Genomic DNA, 23,802 nt, shown 5'->3' with positions numbered 1-23,802 from the left:
GCCTTGATGACTACTTAGTCAGAACAAAAAGGGAGTACTTGAGGGATATGGCAGCACGAGGCTACACCTATTGTTTATGAGTCCCTGTGAGTGTCCCTCAGAGGGGAGAGAGGATGAGCTTTGGGAAAGGCAAAAAGACAGATCTGGGGGAGGGGAGAGCACTCTTGCTCTCAGCGCAGAGGAGGACAGTCAGGCTGCCCTCTGCCTCTGCCTCGTCCTGGGAAATCTATCGTCATCTGCTGTGTACCCGGGAATCCTGAGCTCGTTTTCTCCAGCCTCCCCCCACCGCCGCTGCTTCTTCGGAGCTTTGAGGTTCCCCTGCTACTCTGTAGCCCTGCACTGCCCAGCCCTGCCGGGACACCCCTGCTGCTCCAGCTGCCAGCGCAGAGCTCCTCATCTCATCCACCGGTCCGGGACTTTCCTTCCTTCCAGCTCGGCCTCTCGGAGTCCTGCAGGGGCGCCGAGATCAAACTGCTCTGGGCTTTTGTAAAAGAAAGCCCTCAAGGTCCTTGGTTCTGTTTATTATTGATGCTATAGTTGTTGTTTGTTTGTCGTTTTGTCATATATACTAGTAAAGAACTGTTATTCCTACCCCCATACCTCTGTCTGAAATCTCCTTTAATTTTTTTTAATTGGAATAATTTGGAGGGAGGGGATTTGAATTCTCCATCTCTAGGGAGGTCCTGCCCCTTCCTAGCAGATATCTGTCTTTCAAACCAAGACACAGGGCAACCACCTCCAATAAGGAATGGAGGTTGTCCTTACCCCTCCTTTTGCCATTAATGTATGGATTAAAACATTTTTATTATCCTTCAAAAAACAGCCATGTTAATCTCTAATTGAGCTTTCACCTTTGTAATTTTCTTTCTACATCACCAAGCGACGTCCTTTAACCCTTTTTGAGTTCCTGGTCCTCTGTCCAAATGTGATGTACCCTGTGTGTGTTAGATAAGGAAAGGTGACCGGAAGATCTCGCGATGTCACGGAAAGATAAGGACCCTCCCCCCGTCTCTCCTGTGGTGACCCCTCCTAACCCCATTGGCCTCTCACCTTGAACCCTCCGCCCCCCCCTGACATAGTAAAGACCTCTTAGACTATTTAACCCCACCTGCTAATCCAATAAATGCCATTTGCCGTCCACCACATTGGTGTCAGCGTGTCAGTGGCCCGAGTAGCTCGAGGACGTCGAGCTGCCATGCTGGCTTTCTGGAACCAGGTCGCCTGCCTTTCCATCAAAAGGCAACAGTACCCTCTTTTTTTGCCTGAGTTCCTGCAAAACTCCATGCACAGCCAGGCCAATTTTTTTCCTTGCTGGCTCATATTTTGCATAGAGGGACAGGCTGTTTCTGCTCTTTCACTATGTCTGTCTTGAAGTGTGTCCATCCTTGATGGACCCTCTTGTTTTTAAGTGCTGTTTCCCTTAAAAGGGTCAGTACCTGATTTGGTACTCCTCAAATCTGCATCCTGAAAAGGCCGAAATCTGTTCTCTCTATGTCCAATGTAGAAGTTTTGTTGATGCCCCTCCTTCTTTCACAGGATATTTGAAAACTCAAATATTTCATGGCCACCGTGCCCTAAACAGCCTCTGACCACCACAGTGGGCACTGTGTGGTTTCCATGGGCCAGTAGTTTTGGAGAACAAGCATTGTGTGAGCTCACCAGGTGCAGACCATTTATCATCTGGTAACATGAGGTGACAGAGTTGGCTGTGACATCACAGGGGGCTGTGTGACATCAGAGGGGGCTGCGTGAGGTCACTGGGTTGGTCACTCTGCCCCAGACCCCCTCACAGTTCCCCCCAGACAAGTCCAATGCTGTTCATGCCCAGTGGGCTCCCCTGTCCCCCGGTATCCCCCCGGTGCCCCTGGAGCCACAGCCTCCACCAATGGATGTTCCACAGGATCCACCCCAGAGCCTGACACGGGCACAAGGGGCTGGGCTGTGTCATCAGGACATCAAGGACCTGCATTATCCAGGGCACTGTGGCCTGGCTTGGGTTCCCCAGGGCGGGAAAGATGTCTGGCAGCTGCAGCAGGGCCAGGGAAGGGCTCCAAGGTGGGGCTGGAGCCCTTTGGCTGTGAGCAGAGGCTGAGGGAGCTGGGCTTGTCCAGCCCCGAGCAGGGAAGGCTGAGGGGCTCCTCATGCCAGCCTGGCAGTGCCACCCAGGAGGGGATGGAGAACACAGTGCCAGGCTCTTCACCAGGGGGCCTGGTGGAAGACAAAAGACAATGAGGATGGGGTGAAAGAGGGGAGGTTCAGCCAGGACAGGAGGAAACCTTTGTTCCCATGGGCTCAGCCAGGTGCTGAGATGCTGCCTCCTCCCTGTCCTTTGGGATTTTCCAATCCATACCAAATCAAGCCTTGAACCACTTGGTCTGACCCAGTTTCTGACAGCCAGGGTTGCTGACTTGTTGAGGTCCTTTCCAATTCAGCTCTCTACTGATCCTGGGATAATGCTGGTCCCTGTTTTAGACTGGGGCAGAGCAGATGGGACAGAAACCCTGCAAAGCTGTAGGGAATCTGCGGCTTGTGAGGTACATAAGCACATCTTCATTGGCTGGGTCCTTTCAGTACTTTTAAGAAATGTCAATATTTTCCCACCAGGAGACACCACGAATTTCCTGGAACTGTACAGTGGAAGGAGAAGAAATCCTGATCTTCTGTCTGTGTCACTGGCTGGACTTGTGTTTTTCATGGAACTGTGCCTCCCCTTGGTTTTATTGGCTGACAATAAATGAACATCCCTCTGTGTCTCAGGCAGCTCCTTCTTCCAGGAAAGCAGGTGGGAGTGGGTGCCAAGGAGCTGAAAGCTGCAGGCACAGCCTGAGTGGAGAAAGCTTAGATTTGTACAAGGCTATTCTGAATCCCAGGGGTTGGATGAAGGAAAAGTGGCATGGAGGTAAGGACAAAGTGTGATTGATTGCCAGCCATGAAGGATCTTAATTTTCATATCTATTTAGAGTGCCTTAGGAGGTGCTCTTGATCATATTACCTGAGGATTGCTGATATCAATCTATAAACAGGAAAACTAAACTAAATAGTAAAAAAACCACACTGCATTTAGAAAAATATAGTACATTTTCTTTGAATACACTTTGGAAATCTATACAATTAACCACAGAAGAACTGAAGACTTATAATTAAATTTTTCCCAGGGGTTTGTCTTGTTTGGGGTGTTTTTAAATTTTAATGAGTCTATTGCACTGAATTCCTGAACTGAAGAGCTGAAGAATGAACAAACCTGTGGAGAAATAAAATTCATCAGGGAACCTCCAAGTTGCTGAGGATCCTTCCTCAGCGGGACAGATTGAATAGATTCCAGGGGTTTCCAGCTGCTAAAGAGCTGTGAGCTCACGGGCAGGCACAGGGGCTCCATGGTGGCATCTGAGGGGTCTCTGGGCTCCTGAAGATCTGTTTGGTCACACTCAGTCACAGGGGTTCCACGGTGACATCCCAGGGGTCCTTAATCTTCCTAAGGGTCATGAGGTGACAGTCACAGGGCTGCACAGTGACAAGAGAGGTGTCTCTACACTGCCAAGGAGCCAATTTGTCACAGGCAGTGTCAGGAGTGCAGTGGTGACATCCCTGTGCTCCTGAAGAACAGCAAGGTCACAGACACTCACAGGGGCTCCAGGGGACATCCCAGGAGTGTCCAGGCTGCCAAAGAGCCGGGATGTCACAGACACTCACAGGGGCTCCAGGGTGACATCCCAGGAGTGTCCAGGCTGCCAAAGAGCTGGGATGTCACAGCCACTCACAGGGGTTCCAGGGGACATCCCAGGAGTGTCCAGGCTGCCAAAGAGCTGGGATGTCACAGACACTCACAGGGGTTCCTGTCATGGGCAGAGTGGCAGCTTCAGGCACAGTTTAGTAGAGAGGCTCTTGTTGGGTCATGAGGTGCAGAAAGGAGCCCCAACACCCCAATTATACCCCCAAGCTCCCCCAAAGCAGGAGCCCCAGGCTTTCTAAACTTCTTCTGTGAGAGGAGCCTGGGAGTGCCTGGATCCAATCCCAGCCCCAGACTTTGTCAAGTATTTATGTGTAAAGGATTATAGAGGTGGAATTGAATCTTTGTACAACTTTGTCCCACAACATTACGGATGGCAAACCAGAAGTATTTATATAAATATGGATATGACTGATGATGATGATTAGACAAAAATGTGTTAATCAGAATCATTTACTCTACAGAATAGGAGCTGTAATATCTATTTTAATATAGTGCTCTAGGAAGCAATTTTGAAGCAATTGTATTTAGGCAAATCCAGTTATTAAGTAGAGATGGGTGTCACTGCCCCAGACCAATGACCATGGGAAAATGTCTTTAGCTCAGCCTCAGGCAGTGACCTTGAGGGATGTCCCCACTCCAGGGAGGAATCTCCACACCCTCCAAGAAGGGAAATGTCAGGAGATGCTGCAGTGAAAATTTGGGATAGGGCTTTTCTAGTCTGCAGTGCTGCCCTGTCAGTCAGATGTGCCCAGGCTGTGCCAGCTCAGCAGCTCTGCAGAAGCTCTCAGTGGTGTCCCTTGGTTGTTCCTTTCTCTGGGGCTTTGACCAGCTCTGCCACAGCTTCAGCTCCCTCTCAGGATGTGGAACTTTGGGATGGAGGAGTCAGGCTGGGTTCAGCATTATTCACCCCAAAAGCAGCATGACCCTGCTCTTCATTTCCCCCTGGGGGCTTTGCAAGCAGGGCCTTGTTGGGGTTGTTTGAGCCCATTGCAGGCAGAGCCTCCTGCTGCAGCAGGAACTGCCTTTGCTGTGCCATGGCCAGGCCAGGCCCTGCTGCAGGAACAGCCCCAGGCCAGCCCCAAGACAGGGAAGGGCTTGGGCACAAGGGCAGAGGGCCGTGCTGGGAGCTGTGCAGGGAGAGCCTGGCACACCAAAGGCACCTTGGCAGCAGCAGCAGCTCCCTGCAGGCCATGGCCAGAAGGCTCCCTGGGCACCCGGCCTGGTGGCCACCACTGCAGAGCTGCTGGGCCAGGGCTGATTTGTGCCTGGGCTCTGCCCCAGCCCACAGAGTGTGACCTCAGCCCTGACTCTGGCACAGCCGCTGGGCCTGGGCCCTGCAGAGCCTCAAGGTCACCTGTGCCAGCCTGGGGCCATCCCTGCATCTGCCACTGTCACTTCTGGACTCGCTGCTGCCTCCAGCACTGAACCCCTCATCTACAGCCTGAGGGACGAGGAGCATGAGGATGCCCTGAGGAATATGACCCCTCTGTGCTTTTCAGAAACAATAAAATGCCTGTTTTTTTCTGCATAGCATTCAAAATGGAACTCATTCCAGGCCCCCTAATTCCAGACTGCTTTGTGCCATTTGTCTTTTTTGTTATTCTATTTGGTGTATTCTAATTTTCCTTTTTTTTTCTTTTTAAATTTTTGATAACATTTTCCATAAGGGGATGCCATTAGTTACAGTATTGCTACAACCACGTCTACCATGCTTGTGTTAAGCAGAGACAGTGAGGAGCCATGATCACTGTGCACTGATGTAAAATAAAGTGTCCTGCTCTGCCCTGTGTGTCCAAGATGCTTCCTGAGCCCTTCTGTGTCTCTGCAGGGGCAGTGCCTGTGAGCAGAGGTGCAGGGAAGAGACTCCCAGCACAGCAGCACAGCCAGGGACAATGGCCCTGCCTCTTCCCACAGCTGCTCTTCCCAGCTGCAGCCTCTCCTTGCCAGCCCTTCTGTGGCTGTAAGGCCCCAGGGCTGTGGCAGCTTGGTCACTGTCCTGCTGCGTGTCCCTGCTGTGCCCACAGGCAGGGACAGGCCATGGGCACTGCTGGGACACAGCTGGGACACAGCACAGCAGCTGCAGCAGCAAAGGGCATCTCCTGAGGGCAGGCCAGGAAGGCTTTGCTCTCCTCCAGAGCTGCTGTCAGCAATGTGCTCCAGGAATGGCCTGGCAAAGCAAAGCCCAGTGCCTGGGGCAGAGGGGGAGTGTGCAGGGGGGCACACAGCAGTGTCCTGGCACAGCCAGAGCTGCTGGCATGGAGCTGAGGGAGCAGCAGAGCAGGGCCTGGGCTGTGTCTTTGTTCTGGGCACAGCCTGGGAAGGTGCCCCAGGGCAATTGTCCCACACCAGCCCCTGCAACCACCACTGCCAGCACAGGCATCTCACCTGTACCTGCAGGAGGTTGTTTGTCCCTGCATGGAGGGACACCAAGGGACCAGGCCAGCAGTCCATGTTTGCTGTGTCCTGAGGAGATTTCAGCAGTGCATGGTGTGTGTGTGGGGAGATGAAGCCCAGGGAGCACAAACACCATCAGCAGCATTCCAGGGGGCACAATGCCAGTGGCACAAACAGTGCCTTGAGGCCCCTTCACTCTGAGAGTAACATCCTCTGGGAAACCACCTGAATTCTTTACTGGGCTGTGCTTAGGACTGCACTGAGAGAAACATCCAGGGCAGGGAGGCTCCAGGGAAAAATGCTCAGGGCAGCCAAGGAGGGCACAGAGAGACCATTGGGGTGGGGCTCTGTGTGGAGAAATCACAGCTGCCTCCCTTCTGAACCACTCCAAGGACCTGGACAGGGCTGTGCTGTGTTCTGGGCACTGACCTGGAACTGTGGGATATGGAAAAGGTCTTTGGTGTCAGGGATGTTGAGAAGGCTGGGCAGGGTCACTGTGGGACCTCTCTCAAAGCCCTTGGAAAGGGCAGAGCCATGCCAGAGGGTCTTGGGCACTTGGGAAGGGCAGAGCTGGAACCAGTCTGCAAAGAGGGCAGGGAGGGGCACTGGAAAGGGGATGTTGTGTGACCATCAATGTCATTGATGGACTGCAGATGTTCTGGAGCCTCCCCCTTTTCCAGTGCAGTCTCAGTCAGTCCATGGCAGGTGGTGGGACTGTGCTTCCATCCCTGGGGCAGTGGGTTCCAGGTGTACTGCATTCCCCTCCATAGGAAGGCAAACTGAGGCCTGAGGAATGGAAAAATTCTGCAGCCAGAGGAATGGAGAAAAATGGATTGGCAATGTCAATAGCACCACTTGGCTGCCTTGGATTCCAGCTCCTACTGGAGCTCCAACATGTCTGGCACAGCAGCGCTCAGTGGTGGAGTCACTTCATTCAAGGCACAACAGTCCACAGTCAATCTCCATTCTCTGTCAGATTTGGGCACAGGCCAGATGGGGCTGTTGAAGGGTGAGTGTGTTTTGCTGACCACCCCTTGGCTCTCCAGGTCTCGGATCATCTTGTGCATGGGGATCACAGCATCTCCAGTTGTTCTGTACTCTCAGGGATGCACTGTTGAAGTGACAATTGGCACTCGTTGCTCTTCCCCCTTCAGGAGTCCTACTGAAGATGGGTTCTTTGATAGTCCAGGCAAGGTGTTCAATTGCTTAACACCCTCTGTCTCTACAGCTGCTATCCCAAACACCCACTTGAGTCCCTTTGGGTCTTTGTAATACCCATTTTGGAGGAAGTCTATGCCCAAAATGCATGAGGCCTCTGAGCCAGTCACAATAGGGTGTTTCTTCCCCTCATTTCCAGTCAGGCTCACATCAGCTTCCACCAAAGGAAAATCCTGTGATCCCCCTGTCACACAAGCAATAGAAACAGATTCTGTCCCTACATGTCTTGATGGGATTAATGCGCACTGTGCACCAGTGTCAATCAAGGCCTCATATTTTTTTGTGGGTCTAATCTACCAGGCCAATGAATCCACACAGTCTAAAAATCACAGTTTTCCCTAGCCTCTACCTGGCTAGAGGTCGGGTCCCTCTAAGCCTGGTTATCCTTCTTTCCCTGGCTAACTGGAGCTGCTTCCTTTTATGCTGGAACTTACTCTCTGAGTCTTGCTGTCCTCTAATTCAGACACCCACTGCGCTAGAGCAGCAGTAGATTTTCTATCTCATCTCCTCATGTTGTCTCCACAATCACACAGGAAGTACCACAGCTCAGCTCATGGGGTTCCCCTTCTCTCTCTGTCTGGGGAACATCTGCATTTGGTGCCAGAACCTCTGATCTGTACTGCAGAGATTTGGAGAATGTCCTCTTTCATCTCCTCCCTGAGTTTCTTTTGGTTCTCCTCTCTCTTGTCTTCTCATTTCTGCAGACGTGTTTCCACAGCTGCCATTCTTGCATGTGTTGGGCCATGCACAGCATCTGCAGATGCTCAGAGCTTCTTCCCCATATCCAGCACAGTCTCCTCCGTGTCATCCCCCTTCATTATTGCTAAAGCAGAAGAGTGTTCTTGTGGCCCAAGTCGTACAAGTTTTCCCCACATCACAGGTGTACATGGTACCAAGTCTGGGTTCCTGGTGTTTAGGTCATTGAGAAGACAATCTCTGCTCCTGCCATTTCTCTCAAGCCTTGAATCCCTTGTTCTCTGGTCTTCCACTGGGTTTGCTGCATCTCAAGATGGTCTGCACACAGATATCTTTGTGCCACACTTGCCAGGACCCATTCCCAGAGACTGCAAGGGTGAGCCTCCCTCATCATTCCTTGGTCGATAACGGGATCCTGTGACAGGGATCCCAAATGCCTCGTTTCAGTGCCCTCCAGAATTGTAGCCTGGCCTGCAGCATCCCAAAGATGGACTAACCAACTAATTATAGATTCATCAGGTCGTTGAGTGTAATCCTTCCTTAGGCCACGAAGGTCCTTCAGGGAAAAGGACTCAATAGTGGCTCCTGATCTTGGGTCAGTTGGTTGCACTTCTGCTTTTGTGCCAGTTGCTTCAGCTTCTCATTTTGTGTCAGTTGCTTTGGCTTCTGACTGGGTATTGGGAAGTGTTGGGGGTCTTCGACCTGGATCTCTGTCCACTGGTTGATAGATTTTGCAACTGCCAGTGTCTTAGGCTCACTGTCTGGTTTAGCTGCTGGCTTAGGCTCACTGTCTGGTTTAGCTATAGCCTGAGTAGCTGGGCTGTTGGCTGCAGCCTGAGTGACTGGGGTAGCTGCTGATTTATCTCCCTTCCCCCCTGCCTCCATCTGCTGCCCTACAGTATCCAGCAGTGTGCCATAAGCATATGCCAGGGGCCAGCTTATTGCAATGAGCTTTTTCTCCTTACAGTCATCCTGGCACTTCTCCTTCAGATATTTCCCCACCTCAGCTGGGTTCTGATTTTGTTCACGTGGAAAGTCCCAAGCTGGGGGAGCAGAAAATTCCTTCAAGGTTCAGCCCATTCTCTCCCATTCTCCACACTACTCAGGATTTTGCACACCTGGGTCTAGTTCTGGGTCAGGGGTCTCATCAGCCCCTCTGGACATCTCAGCCCTCACTCTAGAGAAGCTGCAAACCATACAGAGGAAGCTCACCAGATGAAATACCAGGACGGGTATCTTTAACATTCAGTGGGAAACTGAACATTCTCAAAAAATTATTTCACAGATTCAAAAGAGAAGAGGAAAACGACAGGTTGAAAAGCTTCATCCCTTATGCCTCTTTCAAAAAACTTGGTGCAATTACTAATGAATCCCAAAAACATGCTGCTGGAACGAAGACACAGGGTAGGATGAAGAAACGATCAATCAAACATATCTGGCACAAACTCCAGTCCCTTTACAAACTTTGTATGAATCATTATTACTGAGCCCAGGAGGACAGCATCCTAATTGGTGCTCCCCTACTTTAAAAGATCAGTCTTAGGGACAATACTGGAACTATGTCTGGATAAGAAAATAAACCTAGGGACCATAAAGGTATTAAAACATCAAAAAAGCCTAGGGAACAGAAACACAGGAAGGACTCCATTCCAAGGGACATTATGAATTCAAGCAGCAAAATGGCTACTGCCTGCTTTATCCACACACAAAGTACAACCAAAATGGAAACAGTACAAGTTGTTTCCATTTTCTCAAGCCACACACGGGGCATCATTAAAAATGTATTTGTCTTGGCTTAGGACAAATCTGATAAGAAATATCTGAATGGGGTTCCTCTGGAGAAGCAAACCCAAGCGGCCTCCCACGGATTGGTCCAAGGCAAAAAAATCTCCTTAGAGAAAGTGGAAAAAACTATTTAACATACAAAGTGCCCACAAGTATAAAGAATGAATAATATGAAGCAATAAAACCACTGGTTGCTCTGAAGAGAGATGGTAACATTGAGAGTCCTTGCTGTGGGTGTATCTCGTCTTGCTCAGTCCCTTATCACATCCACCAGCGCTGGAAAATGCCGAGGTCCAGGCCCCGGTGGGCCACAGGTGTGAGATCCCGGTGTCTCTCTGGGTTTTTCAGGCCACGACAGGCTGAAACAGTCAAAAAAAAAACCAAAAAAAAAACCAAGTCCAGGGAAATTCTCTGCCTCAGCGAGCTCAAACTGACTGAAAGCAAAGGCAATCTCTGTCCCGCAGTCTGTCCGTGCTTCAGACGAACACCGTCCAGGAGCTGCAATGTGCAGGAGGGAGTGCTGTTTCTCCAAACAAACTCAGCGCTGCTTCTTTCTCCCCCTTGGCTCTTAGAACCAGTCTGAAAGGTGCAGAACTCAATGTACAGCACAACCAGAACAGACCATTGGGGATACAAGCACCATCAAGTCACCCCAGCACAGGGAGGGGGCCGAGCCGGTTCTCCACGGGGCCGCCCCCGGCTCGCCGCCTGCTCGGTGCTGATGTCGGCGATGTCGGGGATGTGCCACAAGAGCTGCAGCTTCTGTGGGGACACCCCGGGATGACACCGCTGCCACCCACGTCCCCACAAGGTGAGACCTGTGCCACAGCCACCAGCAGCACCTTGCAGCTGCCTGGGACAGGAGGCAGAGGTGTGTGGCGAGGTGTCCCCAGGGATGTCAGGCTGTGCAGTGGCTGCCAGGCCGTCTCAGCAATGCAGGGCTGTCCCTGTGGGTGTCCCAGTGTCCCCTTGGGTGCCAGGCTGTCCAGTGGCTGCCAGGCTGTCCCCAGTTATCCTGGGCTGTCCCTGTGGGTACCAGGCTGCCCTGGCAGGTTCCAAGCTGTCCTGAGGGCTGTCAGGCTGTCCCAGGGGTGTGACACAGTGCCCATCTGGGCAACCTGGGGTACCCCGTGCCCACTGTGGGATGGCCATGATCAGCTGCAGGTGAGTCAGGGAAGAGGATCCACATCCCACAGGCAATTGTGGGCACTGGATGAGGAGGAGGAGGTGAAGGAGGAGGAACAGGTGGAATGGGAGAAGAAGGAGAAGGCCTGGCAGGGCTCTCCTGGGCAAAAGGTTAATCAATGATGTGGTAGTTCAGGACAGGGCTGGCCCCGTCATTCAGCAGCTGGAAATGTTGGGACTGTTCCAGTCTGCACCAGCTGGGGAAGAAGAACCTGATGGCAACAGCAGAGGGGTCTCAGTGCTGCATCTCCAAGAGAGCACAACCCCAATCAGCCATCAGAGCCAGGCTGGGGCTGTACCTGATCCTGGACATCACCACCTGGCTGCAGGACTTGTTGCTGGTGCAGATGTGGTTGTGGGGAAAGAAGCAGCTCAGATCCTCCATGGCCAGGATGAAGAGCAGGTGGCACACGGACAGGATGCCTGGAGGCTGAGAGTGGGGCTGGGACCCCCAGCTAAGATGGGCAAGGAAGACTGAGTCCACAGCCAGGACCTCAAGCACAAAGCTGATACCTCAAACTCACAGCCAGGATCCCAAACCACAGATGGGATCCATAGATCACAGCCAGGACCCCCTTATGAACACAATTATAGGACACCAAACCCACAGCCAGGACCCCATACACACAGCTGAAATCCAGAGCTCATGGCCAGGACCCCTGCTGAAGACAAGCACAGGATCCCCTCCTTGCTGGAGCCATCACTGCTCCCAACCAGGTACCAGCTACTCTGGCAACCATGAGGCAGTGGAATTGAGGGGATTCCAAAGGGTTTTGGAATCCCCCTCTGGGCCCTCTGCCCCATCTGCAGGCCCCTCGCTCAACAGTCCATGCTTTGCCTGGTCCCTGACATCTCAGAGATGACCACAGGGGTGCCAGGGCTGTTCCTGGGCTGTGCCTCCAGCAGGACCCTCAGGTGACGACAGGGGTCACCCCATGCCAGGGGACTCTGGGGAGGGGGTGCAGCCCCTGCCCCACACATCTGGGGCTGACGGGGCCCCGTGCCCAGCACGGCCTCCACCTCCATCAGCACCGTGGCCACCGGCACCGCTCAGGACTTGGTGAAGCCACGGCTGCCGGCGCTGTCCCCGTGGGAGCTGACACTCATCTCCAAGGGGCTCAGGGAGTGCCACCGAGCCAGGCCGTGCCAGCCAACCAGTGACACGCCATTCCACCCCACTCTCTGATCCAAGAATTGCAGCTCCTCCCTGTTGTGGGGCAAAAGTTGGAAGTTGATTTTCTCCCGGTGGCACTGGCCAAGCCCTGAGGCAGGGGCAGGACCTTTCCCTGGAGCTCCGAGGGCGCTGGGTTTGTTCAGCTGCAGCAGAGCAGACGCAGCTCAGAGCTCCCCGGGGGCTGCGGCTCCTCCCGAGGGGCAGCGCGGGGGCAGCTCCGACCTCTGCCCCGGGGGAGCAGGGACAGCACCCGAGGGAAGGGCTGGGGCTGGGCCAGGCCAGGGCTGGGCTGGAGAGCAGCAAAAGCTTCTTCCCCCAGAGGGGCTCAGGCACTGACCAGGCTCCCCAGGGAATGCTCACAGCCCCAAAGCTGCCAGAGCTCCAGGAGCCTTTGGACACCACTCCCAGGGATGCACAGGCTGGGATTGTTGGGCTGTCCTGGACAGGGCCAGGGCTTGGACTCCCTGATCCCCGTGGCTCCCTCCCAGCTCAGCCCATTGTGCAATTCTCACCCTTTGGCTCAGCCTTTGTGTCCCCTCCAGGCGCTGGCAGAGCTGTTGGCTGGGGCAGGAGCAGGGCAGCCCCAGCGTTCCCGTCTGTGTGACACAACAGGGACAGCCCCAACATTCCATCCCTGGAGACGCTCCAAGGGAAGTGTCCACACCCGTGTCCACTCAACAGAACTGACCGGCCACTGACCCTGAGTGACCACGGCCCTGCCAGCCCGGAGGCACCGCTGGGGCAGCTGCATCTCAGCCGTGTCCCAGCTCCTGCAGCCCCTCCTCTGCCCCGAACCCTCCTGCACCACAGGGAGGGCTCATTTCAGTGCCCCTCAGGGGTCTCCTCTTGGGCTTGTAGAACACCTGGCAATGGGACCTTGGGGTAAAAAGTAGAGATTTTGGTCCTCCCTAGCAAGGCCAGAACTGAAACTTTGTTCCTTTTGCCTTGGTGCCTTGGAGGCCCCCGGGTGTTTTCTGCATTGAGTTCCAGCCCCCAGCGCTCACTGAAGGCGCTCCCTGCAAATGTCCCACTGCCAGTGCCCTGTCCTTGTGTCACCTGCTGTGGCTGGGCATGAACAGAGCTTCTGGACTTGCATTTGCAAGTGGAAACCAAAACTGAGGGACAGGAGATGCTTCAATACAAGAACTGGAATGGGAGCATCTGTTGAGGGGGAAATCTCCCCATCCTGTGCCAGCCCATGTGAAGTCTGGAATTCTCTTCTGCTGAGGAACTTGAGGTGTCTGGGTGAGCAGGAAAGTTGAGCCTGAGACAGGAGTTTTCCTTTGCTAAAGCAAGGCCTCAGCATAGAAAGAACATTGTGCCCTTGGCCAGGTGTTATTGTGTTAAAAGAGCTGTCACATCCCTGCTGGGTTGGACATGGAAAGTTGTGGTGCCATCCTTTCCTTCCCTGCAGCCCTCAGCTGGAACTTGGATTGAACAGGGACATGAGGAGAAAGGAATTTCCCTGCCAGGGAAGAGCTGTGGTGCAACACATCCCCCAGCAGGAGTCTGGAGCAGCCCAAGGCTCTGTGTGCCCAGGCAGAGGCAGGCAGGACGCAGAGCTGTCAGCAAAGGAAGGGCCCAGCCAGGTGGGGCAGCCGGGGGATGACGACAGCCTGCAGGGACAGAGGCGCAGGCCATGGACACCGTAGCACAGCCTGGGCTGCACAGGGCACAGGCATGGGCAGCAGCTGAAAGGCCCTGACACAGCCAACTCCTGCAGCACTTGGGCCATGGCTGCTGGGCCTGGGCCTGAGGCATCAGGAGGGGACAAGTGACCCTTGCAGGCCTGGGGCCTCATTGCCTCCTTGTCCCTGCTCAGCAGCCTGGCAGGGGCCGCGCCATGGTGCTGCCCTTGGCATTGCACATCCCCACATCCCAGTGGCCCGGGAAGAGCCCTGAGCAAGGAGAGAGGGACAGGATCTGCCTTGGCAGGGGCTGGGGCTCAGGCCTTGGCCCTTTGCATTCCTGAAACACATTCAGGTTTGGTCAGCATCAGAGACACCTTTGCCTTGTTTGTGCCCACCTGTCATCACTGCCTGCAACGTTCTTTAGCTGGAACATGGGGATACTTACTCAGTTGTGTCTCTTGTGGGACACATTAAAACTTCTAAAAACTTTGGGGTTTCAATTTAACTTTGAGTTCTCAAAAAGTTTTCCAACAGTCTCTCAGGGACTGAGTCTTCTGTGAAAAATATCAAAGCCGCCAGAGGCTCATTAAATCTTTGTGCTGTGTCTGTGCTGCTGAGCTGGGCTGGGCTCCTGGCACAGAGGCAGCTCCTGGAAACCAAGAAAAGATTTAAAAAGCCATTTCTCCTGAGGAGCAGCTCCTCTCCCAGCCCAGCAGGGCTGAGGGCACTGCCTGCAGGTACCTGAGAGGAATGAAGCAGACAGAGGCTCAAAGAAACTGGAAGGAAAATTCTGAGATTCTTCATGGAGAAATATTCCCCACTTGTGACAGGGTAAGTCTGTGGCTGCAGGGATCTCCTGAAGCTGAGCCAGGACAGCACTGAGGTGACTGTAAGGATGGCTCTGCTGCCCTTGCTGCTTTGGGGGAGGATGTGCTCCAGAGCGGGGCTGCCCTGGGCACCGTCAGAGGGACAGGGCAGGACGGCTCCTGCTGCCAGGGACGGCTGCAGGGGCTGAAGCTGGGGCTGCAGCCAGGGCTGCCCAGGGCTGTGGTGCAGAGCAGGTGCTGCAGCCCTGAGGGCTCTTGGCCAGCCCAGGGCATCTGCCACCTGCCAGGGGCAGCTCTCAGCCTGCCTGGGAGCTCCCCTTGGATGCTGGAGAGGAGATGTGGGTACAAAAAATGACTCCTGCCAGGGCAGGTCCTGCTGCTGTGGAGAGGGTGCTGTGTGGACCAGGGCTGCTCAGATCTCCAGCTCATGCCCTGATCATTTCTGAGGGGAATTTTCATGAGCACATTTAGGGCAGGAGTTTCCTGCTTGGTCTCTGCTTTCCTGAATCTGTGCTCCCAATTTTCCACTGGTCAAACTAGTGAAAATTGAAACTCAGCTGTGCAGGCAAGAGCAGGCGCTGATGCAGTGAAACCATTACACTGAGGATTCCTTAGAAGCTCAGCAAGTGCCTCCACCTCCCCAGCCTCCAGATCCATCCAGCATCCCCTTTCCATGGTGCCCAAGCCTGGGGGAGCTGTTCTTTAACCCCTGCAGCCCCGAGCAGCTGCAGGGCAGAGCTGGCCCAGGGCTGGGCTGGGCTCTGGCAGCACTGGCAGGGAAGGAGCCCGGGGCCACAGGAACAGCTCGGGCTGGGACAGCTCCACCAGCAGAGCCCTGGGCAGGGAAGGAGGGAGGCAGTGCTGGGGGAAGTCCTGTTGCAGGGCAGATGTGGCACCTGCCGGCCCTGCCCTGCAGGGCAGACACTGCCCTGAGCAGCACAGCTCTGCTGTCCCCTCCCAGCCAGCACAGCCCTCAGCCCAGGGGCTCGGGGCCCTCAGTGCCCTCCTGGGCCAGCAGAGCAGCAGCAGAGATGAAGGGCATCTCTCCTGCCATGTGCCCATTCCCTGCTGACCAGGGCCTGAGGGCCACTGTCCTGCACTGCTGCCGCCTGGCAGGGGTTGTGCAGGGCTGGCCAGGGAAAGGCTTTTCCTCAGGGCCTGCCTCTCTCTCTCCTTGCCTTGCCCAGGTGCTCCTGGCATTGCTGAGGGGCTCTCTGGGAATGGCAGTTCCAGCTGCAGGCTCAGGCCCAGCCCTGGGGCTCCTCCTGTGCAGGCTGAGCACAGCAATGGGGTGTCCCAGCTCCCTCTGCCCCGGGGAGCTCTGGGCAGGGCAGGCTGCCAGGCTGGGAATGAGCTGACTCTCCCTGACTGAGCTGACTCTCCCTGACTTGGGGAAAGGCAGGAGCCACTTTGTGTGCCAGGGATCCCTCTGCTCTCAGCAGGGTCTCCTGGCTTTCTAGGGTAACAAGGGAGTGAAGCTTGGAAAGGTGCAAGTCCATGGCAGATGGGAACAGGGACAGAGCAGCTCCCCTCAGCCTGCACTAAGCCTCAGACAATCCTCCTGCCTCACTGGATTCTCTGTCCTCCCCAGGTGCAGCAGAATCTCTCATTCTACCACTTGCAATCCCCATCCCTTCTCCCTGGCAGCTCCCATGCCTTAGGAGGAGGTTCTTTGTCCAGGTTCAAACACCAGGACTGGCCCCTGCCCTCAGTGTTCCCCTGCACTGACTGGAGGGCAAGGCTGACTGCCAGGTGTCCTGCAGTTTAAGGACTGGCTCTTCAATGAACATTGGCCAGCAGCAATCAGGGCTCTAGAAACCAAAGTGAAGGAAGATCTCCTTGACATAGAGAAGGGGGAGGTGTTTATATTTGCAGGGAATGGTCTATGAGAAAGGGCTTTGATGTTTCTGTATGAAATCTCCCCTCAAATGAAGCTTTCATCCTGCTGCAGGTTGGAATGTCCAGACACAGCAAATGTCCAACAGCAGCTCCATCAGCCACTTCCTCCTGCTGCCATTGGCAGACACGCGGCAGCTGCAGCTCCTGCACTTCTGCCTCTTCCTGGCCATCTCCCTGGCTGCCCTCCTGGCCAACGGCCTCATCATCAGCGCCGTAGCCTGCGGCCACCTCCTGCACAGCCCCATGTTCTTCTTCCTGCTCAACCTGGCCCTCAGCGACCTGGGCTCCATCCTCACCACTGTGCCCAAAGCCATGCACAATTCCCTCTGGGACACCAGGAACATCTCCTATGAAGGATGTGCTGCACAGCTATTTCTGTATGTATTTTTCATTTCAGCAGAGTTTTCCATGCTGACCATCATGTGCTACGACTGCTACATGTCCATCTGCAAACCCCTGCACTACGGGACCCTCCTGGGCAGCAGAGCTTGTGCCCACATGGCAGCAGCTGCCTGGGCCAGTGCCTTTCTCTATGCTCTGCTGCACACAGCCAATACATTTTCCCTGCCCCTGTGCCATGGCAATGCCCTGGGCCAGTTCTTCTGTGAAATCCCACAGATCCTCAAACTCTCCTGCTCCAAATCCTACCTCAGGGACCTTGGGGTTATTGTGGTTGGTGTCTGTTTGGTATTTGGCTGTTTTGTGTTCATTGTTTTCTCCTATGTGCAGATCTTCAGGGCTGTGCTGAGGATCCCCTCTGAGCAGGGACGGCACAAAGCCTTTTCCACCTGCCTCCCTCACCTGGCCGTGCTCTCCCTGTTTATCAGCACTGCAGCCTTTGCCTACCTGAAGCCACCCTCCATCTCCTCCCCATCGCTGGATCTGGCAGTGTCAGTTCTGTACTCGGTGGTGCCTCCAGCCCTGAACCCCCTCATCTACAGCCTGAGGAACCAGGAGCTCAAGGCTGCAGTGTGGAGACTGATCACTGGACGATTTCAGAAACATTTAACTCCTGGCCAGTTTCTGCAAATCATTTGTAACAAACGTCATCTTTGATAGCACGTGTTGCTTTGGTCGTGGTACTTTTTTTGCTCTGTTTTAATTTTTCAGTATTGTCAATAAAAAAGGGCATTGTTTGTGCCATTTCTGATTTTGATTCTCTTCACCTACACTATGGCGACAGACTGTGTCAATGAGGAACACTGTTCTTGGTGGCTTTAAATGACAAAAAGGATCTCCCTGCAGAGTTTTCACTGGAGATCCCCCCTTTATTCCCTTCTCAGTGGCTGCAGCAGCAGTGTCTGTGTGCAGAGCTGGGGCAGATCAGTGCTGGCACAGCAGCTGTGCCCAGCAGCAGCAGCACTTGGTGTTGCCAGTGCTGCTGCCGTGGCCCTGCCCCGCTGCCCTCCTGGCCCTGCTGTTGCTGTAGGGCCTGAGTGCTCTCGGAGCCGGGCACAGGGCTGGGGGTGGCAGTGCTGGGGCAGCAGCAGGGACAGGCCATGGGCACTGCTGGGGCAGCGCTGACGCCTCAGGCCAGGGCCTGGGGGCTGCAGGCTCCTTGCCCAGGCTCTCTCCACAACACGGCCAGGCCAGTGCTGAGCACAGAAAATCCTCGTGAGCAGCTCCAGGCTGGCTGTGGGCAGGCTTGGGGCAAAGAGAACCATGGGAATGTCCCTGGGGGTTCATCCTCCAAGTGCTTCAGGAATTGTCTGCAGGCTCCTCCAGTGCCTCCTGCTGCTCCCTTGCCAGAGGCACCACAGGCCAGGGGGGTACATCTGCCCTGCTGTGTCTGGCTGTGGGGCTCCCTGCTCTGGGCAATGAGGAGGGGCTGCAGAGGCTCTGCAGGACTGACAGGATGGGCTTTGGGGCTGTGAGGAGAAGCTGAGGGACCTGGGCTGCTGCACCTGCTGAAGAGGAGGCCCAGGGCTCATCCTGCAACTGCTGCAAGGGTGGTTTCAGAGAATCACAGAATCAGCAAGACCTTGGAAAGGTCTGTGGAAAAGACCTTGGAGATCATCAAGTCCAACCTGTGCCCTTACACCACCTTGTCTCCCCTGAGCCTCCTCTTCTCCAGGATAAACAACCCCAGCACCCTCAGCCACTCCTCACAGGACTTGTGTTCCAGACCCCTCACCAGCCTTGTTGCCCTTCTCTGGACACACTCCAGCCCCTCCATGTCCTTCCTAAATTGGGGGGCCCAGAACTGGACACAGCACTCGAGGTGCAGCCTCACCAGTGCCCAGCACAGGGGAAGAATCCCTGCCCTGCTCCTGCTGCCCACACCATTCCTGATCCAGGCCAGGAGCCATTGGCCTTCTTGCCCACCTGCCCACACTGCTGCCTCATGTCCAGCCTGCTGTCCAGCACTGCCCCACGTCCCTTTCTGCCTGGCCACTGTCCAGCCACTCTGTCCCCAGCCTGCAGCACTGCAGGGCTTGTTGTGGCCAAAGTGCAGGACCCGGCCCTTGGTCTTGTTCAGCCTCACCCTGTTGGATTTGGGCCCTGGATCCAGCCTGTGCAGGGCCCTGTGCACAGCCCTCCTACCCTCCAGCACATCCACACTCACACCCAGCTTGGTGTCACCTGCAAATTTGCTGATGCTGGACTCAGTCCCCTCCTGCAGATCCTCAGTGCAGATATTGCAATCCCCGCTGGCTGCCTCTGATCCCTGGGCCATCCTGGGGGTGCCCTGGGATGGCTCTCAAGGGGATCTGTTCCATCCCCTTGCTGGGCACCCAGGGCAGGCTGACAGGCCTGCAGTTCCCCACATCCTCCTTGCAGCCCTTCTTGGGGATGGGCTCCCATTGGCACCTCCAGGCCTCTGGGCCCTGCCTGCTGAGCCAGGACTGAGGAGAAATGATGGAGAGCAGCTTGGGGAGCTCATCCAGCAGCTCCCTCATGGCCCTAGCATGGATCCCATCTGGTCCCAGAGACACCTGTGAGCATCTGAGTGGCTCAGCAGGTCCCCAGCTGCTTCCTCCTGGATTCCAGGGGGCTTTTCTGCTCCCTGTGCCCATCTACCAGCTCAGGAGATTGCTCGTCCTGGGGACAACCTCGGTTATTGTTGAAAAGTGGGGGAAATAAAGTGAAAACTACCTCAGCCTTTTCCTCATATCTAATAAATGTATTCCACACTTCATCCAAAAAAGAGTAGAGGTTCTCCATATGCCATGTTCTGGTATTAAATTATAGAAACATTTTTTAAATTTTTTTCAGAGACGGTGCCAGATTAAGCTGAAATTGAGCTTTCACCTCTTTAATTTTCTTTCTGCATGACCTCAAAACATCCTTAAACCTTTCATGTGTTTCCGGACCTGTCCAAATGTGATGCATCCCCTTTTTACCTTTGAGATTCTACAAAAGCTCCATGCCCAGCAAAAAGAGTCTTTTTCTTTGTCTTCTAGAAGTCATTTTCTACTTTGGCTCATCTGTTGGCACACAAGGATAGGCTGCTCCTTCTCCCTTAAAATTACTTTCTTGAAGGTTGTCCATCCTTCCTGGATCCCTTTGTTGTGAAGAGCTTTTCTTCCTTTAAAAAAGCCAGTACTTTATTCTGTGCTCTCCAAATCTGCATCCTAAATAGGCCAAAGTCTGCCCTCTGAAACTGCAGTGTAGTTTTCTTGATGTCCCTCCTTCATTCACAGAATACTGGAAACTTGATTATTTCATAGTCAGTGTACCCTAGGCAGCCTCTGACCAACACTGATCTCCCACCAGCCCTTCTCTGGTTGTGAACAGCAGAAGACAGAGCTTTCCTTGGCAGTGGGAGTGTTACCAAAAATTTAATAAATTAAAAAGCTCCTTAACACCAATGTAGCTTTAAGAAGCAGCATTCTTTATTCAGCTGGTAGCATAGGGGATAGCTCCACCCAAAGCTGTGCATGCTGAGTACAGGAAAGTTTCTGTTTATATTCTGTATTTTGGATACATGTTCACTGATTGCCCCAGACTAACAGCATATGATAATCATTTCCCTGAAATCAGTAACATATTTCCCCTCCCCTTTTGCCTGCACTCTTCTGTCCTGGGGGTCTCTCTGGTGGTCCCTGTTGGTCACAGACCCCAGTGTTCCAGTTGGCCTGGCTGAGCTGGCAGGACACTAAGGCTGGTGAACTTCCAGCTCCCCTTCTTACACAATGGGCACTGTGTGGTTTCCATGGGCCAGTGGTTTTGGAGAGCAAACATTGTGTGAGCTCACCAGGTGTAAAACATTTATCATCTGGTAACATGAGGCCACAGAGTGGGCTATGACATCACAGAGTGGGTTATGCGAGGTCATTGAGATGCTGTGACATCAGAGGGCATCTCTGTGACATCAAAGAGCCAGCTATGACATCACAGGGGAGAGATATGACATCACAGCACAGATTATGACATTACAGAGTTGGCTGTGACATCGCAGGATGGTTGTGTGACATCACAAAGTGGGTTATGACATCAAAAACCAGCTGTGTGACATCACAGGGGGCTGTGTGACCAGCAGCAAAGGACATGCCTTTTTTAGGTCATGGTTTCTTTTTTAGAAAAAGAAGAAAAAAGAGAAGAAAAAAACAGAAAAGAAAAACCAAACCCAAAACAAAACGAACTAAAGAAACAGTACTCGAATGTGTAGTGAGAAAGCTTCTGAAACTTCGGATTAAGTGACCTTTTGAAAAGGAAAAACTGTTACTTGCTAAATGTGCTAGTGGCAAGGACCAAAAAGCTGCCATCTTTTAAAATTTTGGGGTTTTTTTCCAGTGTTAAGATACTTTATATTGTGGTTGAAGCAGTAGGAAATTCAAGTATGTATTGTGCATGTCTGTGTCTTGAGTGTAAAAATTTTGCCGTTTGAAACTTGGACCTGAAATGTTGCAAAAAAAGTTATATATCCCAATACATTGTTTGACAGCAGCCTTTCCTCGAGGATGTGCAGCATCACAAAGACTTCATCAGTGGGGTTGGGGGTACCTTGAGCTCTGTTCTGTGCCACTCTGGGATGTCATGAAACAGGACTTCACCTGCCACCAGCCCAAGTCACCCTCTGCCACCCCAGCTCCTTAGACCTTATGTCTCCCAAAGCAGACACAAAGTGTTTCTGCTGCTCCACTTTTGCACAGATCCACAGAGAGCTGGGATTTTCCCAAGTCTCATGTCTCCACTGTGCCATATTCCTAAAGAACCAGCAGCCCATCCCCATGAATACGTGAGTTACACGGATGGTTGTCAGCTCCCCTTGCTGCCTAGAAATCCTGAAACTGCTTCTCAAATGCTGCTCCCTTCAGCTCTTGGACACCTACTCAAACAGAGCTGGGAAAAAAAAAAAACAAAACCTTGCCTGTTGGCTTACAAGTGAGTTATGCCAAAGTTAGAGCTCTGTGGGAAATCCTTATCCATCCCTATCCTTTTAATATATTTATACGTCAGGTTGTGCATGGATGTGTAAAGAACCTTGTACAGAAAGGAAGGAGTGTGCAAGGAATGTGACTGACACTTTCACTCTTGGTGTTGATTCCATAGCCATGGGCACAAAGACATTATGGAAACCCTGGCACACACAGACCCTTCTGTCCATGCATACAGACACATCCCAGAGCCCCTGGCACACACAGACCCTTCTGGCCATGCATACAGACACATCCCAGAGCCCCTGGCACACACAGACCCTTCTGTCCATGCATACAGACACATCCCAGAGCCCCTGGCACACACAGACCCTTCTGTCCATGGGTACAGACACATCCCAGAGCCCCTGGCACACACACACCCTTCTGTACATGGGTACAGACACATCCCAGAGCCCCTGGCACACACAGACCCTTCTGTCCATGCATACAGACACATCCCAGAGCCCCTGGCACACACAGACCCTTCTGGCCATGGATGCAGAGACATCCCTGAGCCCCTGGCACACACAGACCCTTCTGGCCATGGATGCAGACACATCCCAGAGCCCCTGGCACACACAGACCCTTCTGTCCATGGGTACAGACACATCCCAGAGCCCCTGGCACACACAGACCCTTCTGTCCATGCATACAGACACATCCCAGAGCCCCTGGCACACACAGACCCTTCTGGCCATGGATGCAGAGACATCCCTGAGCCCCTGGCACACACAGACCCTTCTGGCCATGGATGCAGAGACATCCCAGAGCCCCTGGCACACACAGACCCTTCTGTCCATGCACACAGACACATCCCAGAGCCCCTGGCACACACAGACCCTTCTGGCCATGGATGCAGAGACATCCCAGAGCCCCTGGCACACACAGACCCTTCTGTCCATGCATACAGACACATCCCAGAGCCCCTGGCACACACAGACCCTTCTGTCCCTGGAGGACGCAGTGTGGCGGGTGGGGCCGGTTGGTGGCAGCGAGTCCCGCACTGCAGGCCAGACCCGGCTCCAGCCCTGCCAGGCCCTGCCAAGGCTCAGTGCTGGCTCCTCTGCAATGGGAAAGCCCTTCAGCCTTGTCCCTGCCCACAGGGGCACTGCTGGCCTGGCAGCACAGCTTGTTTCCCCCACAGGCTGCAGGAGATGAGAACACAACACTTGCAAACACTGAGTGCAAGCCACAGCTCTGGGTGCTCCCCATGACCCCCAGCCCTGGCACCACTGTCTGCCCCAAGCTTCAGGGGATGCAGTGGGAGCCCGGCTGGGCTCTGCCCTGGGGCCATCCTGCAGGCAGAGCTGCAAACAGGGAGCATTTCCTTGCCACAAACAGCCAAGCCAGGGGTGCAGGGCAGCTGCTCCAGCCCGCACTGCACTGCTGTGTGCTGTGCCCTGGGGCTGGGGCTCCCTGCAGAGGGGACTGCACTGGTGTGCCAGAGGAGACAAAGAAGCTTCAGCTTCACCTGAGTGAGGTGGGTGGGTGGGCAGGGAAGAGTGGGGAGGCTGAAAGGGATTCCCAGAGCTCATCCTGCTGGAAGGACAAGGAAAAGGGAGCAGGAACTCAGCACTGAGAAGAGCTGAGGGCTGGACAGCAGCTCTGAATGACACTAAAATGCCACAGGACTTCTGAGACATTGTTGCTCTTCAGCCAGTGACAGGATGAGGCCCTAAACCTGGGATTTGGTCTTTCTGGTGGGGAGGGGCATCAAGGAAGGCAACAGTCTGATGGAGACTGTGATGGGCTGGGAATTCACTGGGGGAAAGGAGGGAGCAGTTGTGAGAGTCAATAGCTGGTGGGAGAGAGAAATGTTCAGAGAATGGCTGAGCTAAAGCTTTGGCAAGCTGATAAATGTCATCTGGGGGCATCACAGATTGATTGCATTTACGAAGTT

The 23,802-nt window shown here is 53.9% G+C and overlaps 1 protein-coding gene across 1 annotated transcript; it reads left to right on the top strand.

Moving 5' to 3' along the window:
• Positions 1–16,596: 16,596 nt before the first annotated feature.
• Positions 16,597–17,595, top strand: LOC134562316 (olfactory receptor 14C36-like). Its single transcript, XM_063419699.1, has one exon. The coding sequence runs from the start codon at positions 16,615–16,617 to the stop codon at positions 17,593–17,595; it is 981 nt and encodes a 326-aa protein (XP_063275769.1). The 5' UTR covers positions 16,597–16,614.
• The last annotated feature ends 6,207 nt before the right edge of the window (positions 17,596–23,802 follow it).

Source organism: Prinia subflava, chromosome 27 (genome assembly GCF_021018805.1).
Source record: "Prinia subflava isolate CZ2003 ecotype Zambia chromosome 27, Cam_Psub_1.2, whole genome shotgun sequence".
In the NCBI taxonomy this organism is placed as follows: domain Eukaryota; kingdom Metazoa; phylum Chordata; class Aves; order Passeriformes; family Cisticolidae; genus Prinia; species Prinia subflava.
Note: the sequence above shows the minus strand (reverse complement) of the source record. Positions and strands in the feature narration are given on the sequence as shown.

What these genes read in the sequence shown, in the direction of transcription:
- LOC134562316 (XM_063419699.1), top strand. Translation starts at nt 16,615, where the DNA reads ATGTCCAACAGCAGCTCCATCAGCCACTTCCTCCTGCTGCCATTGGCA.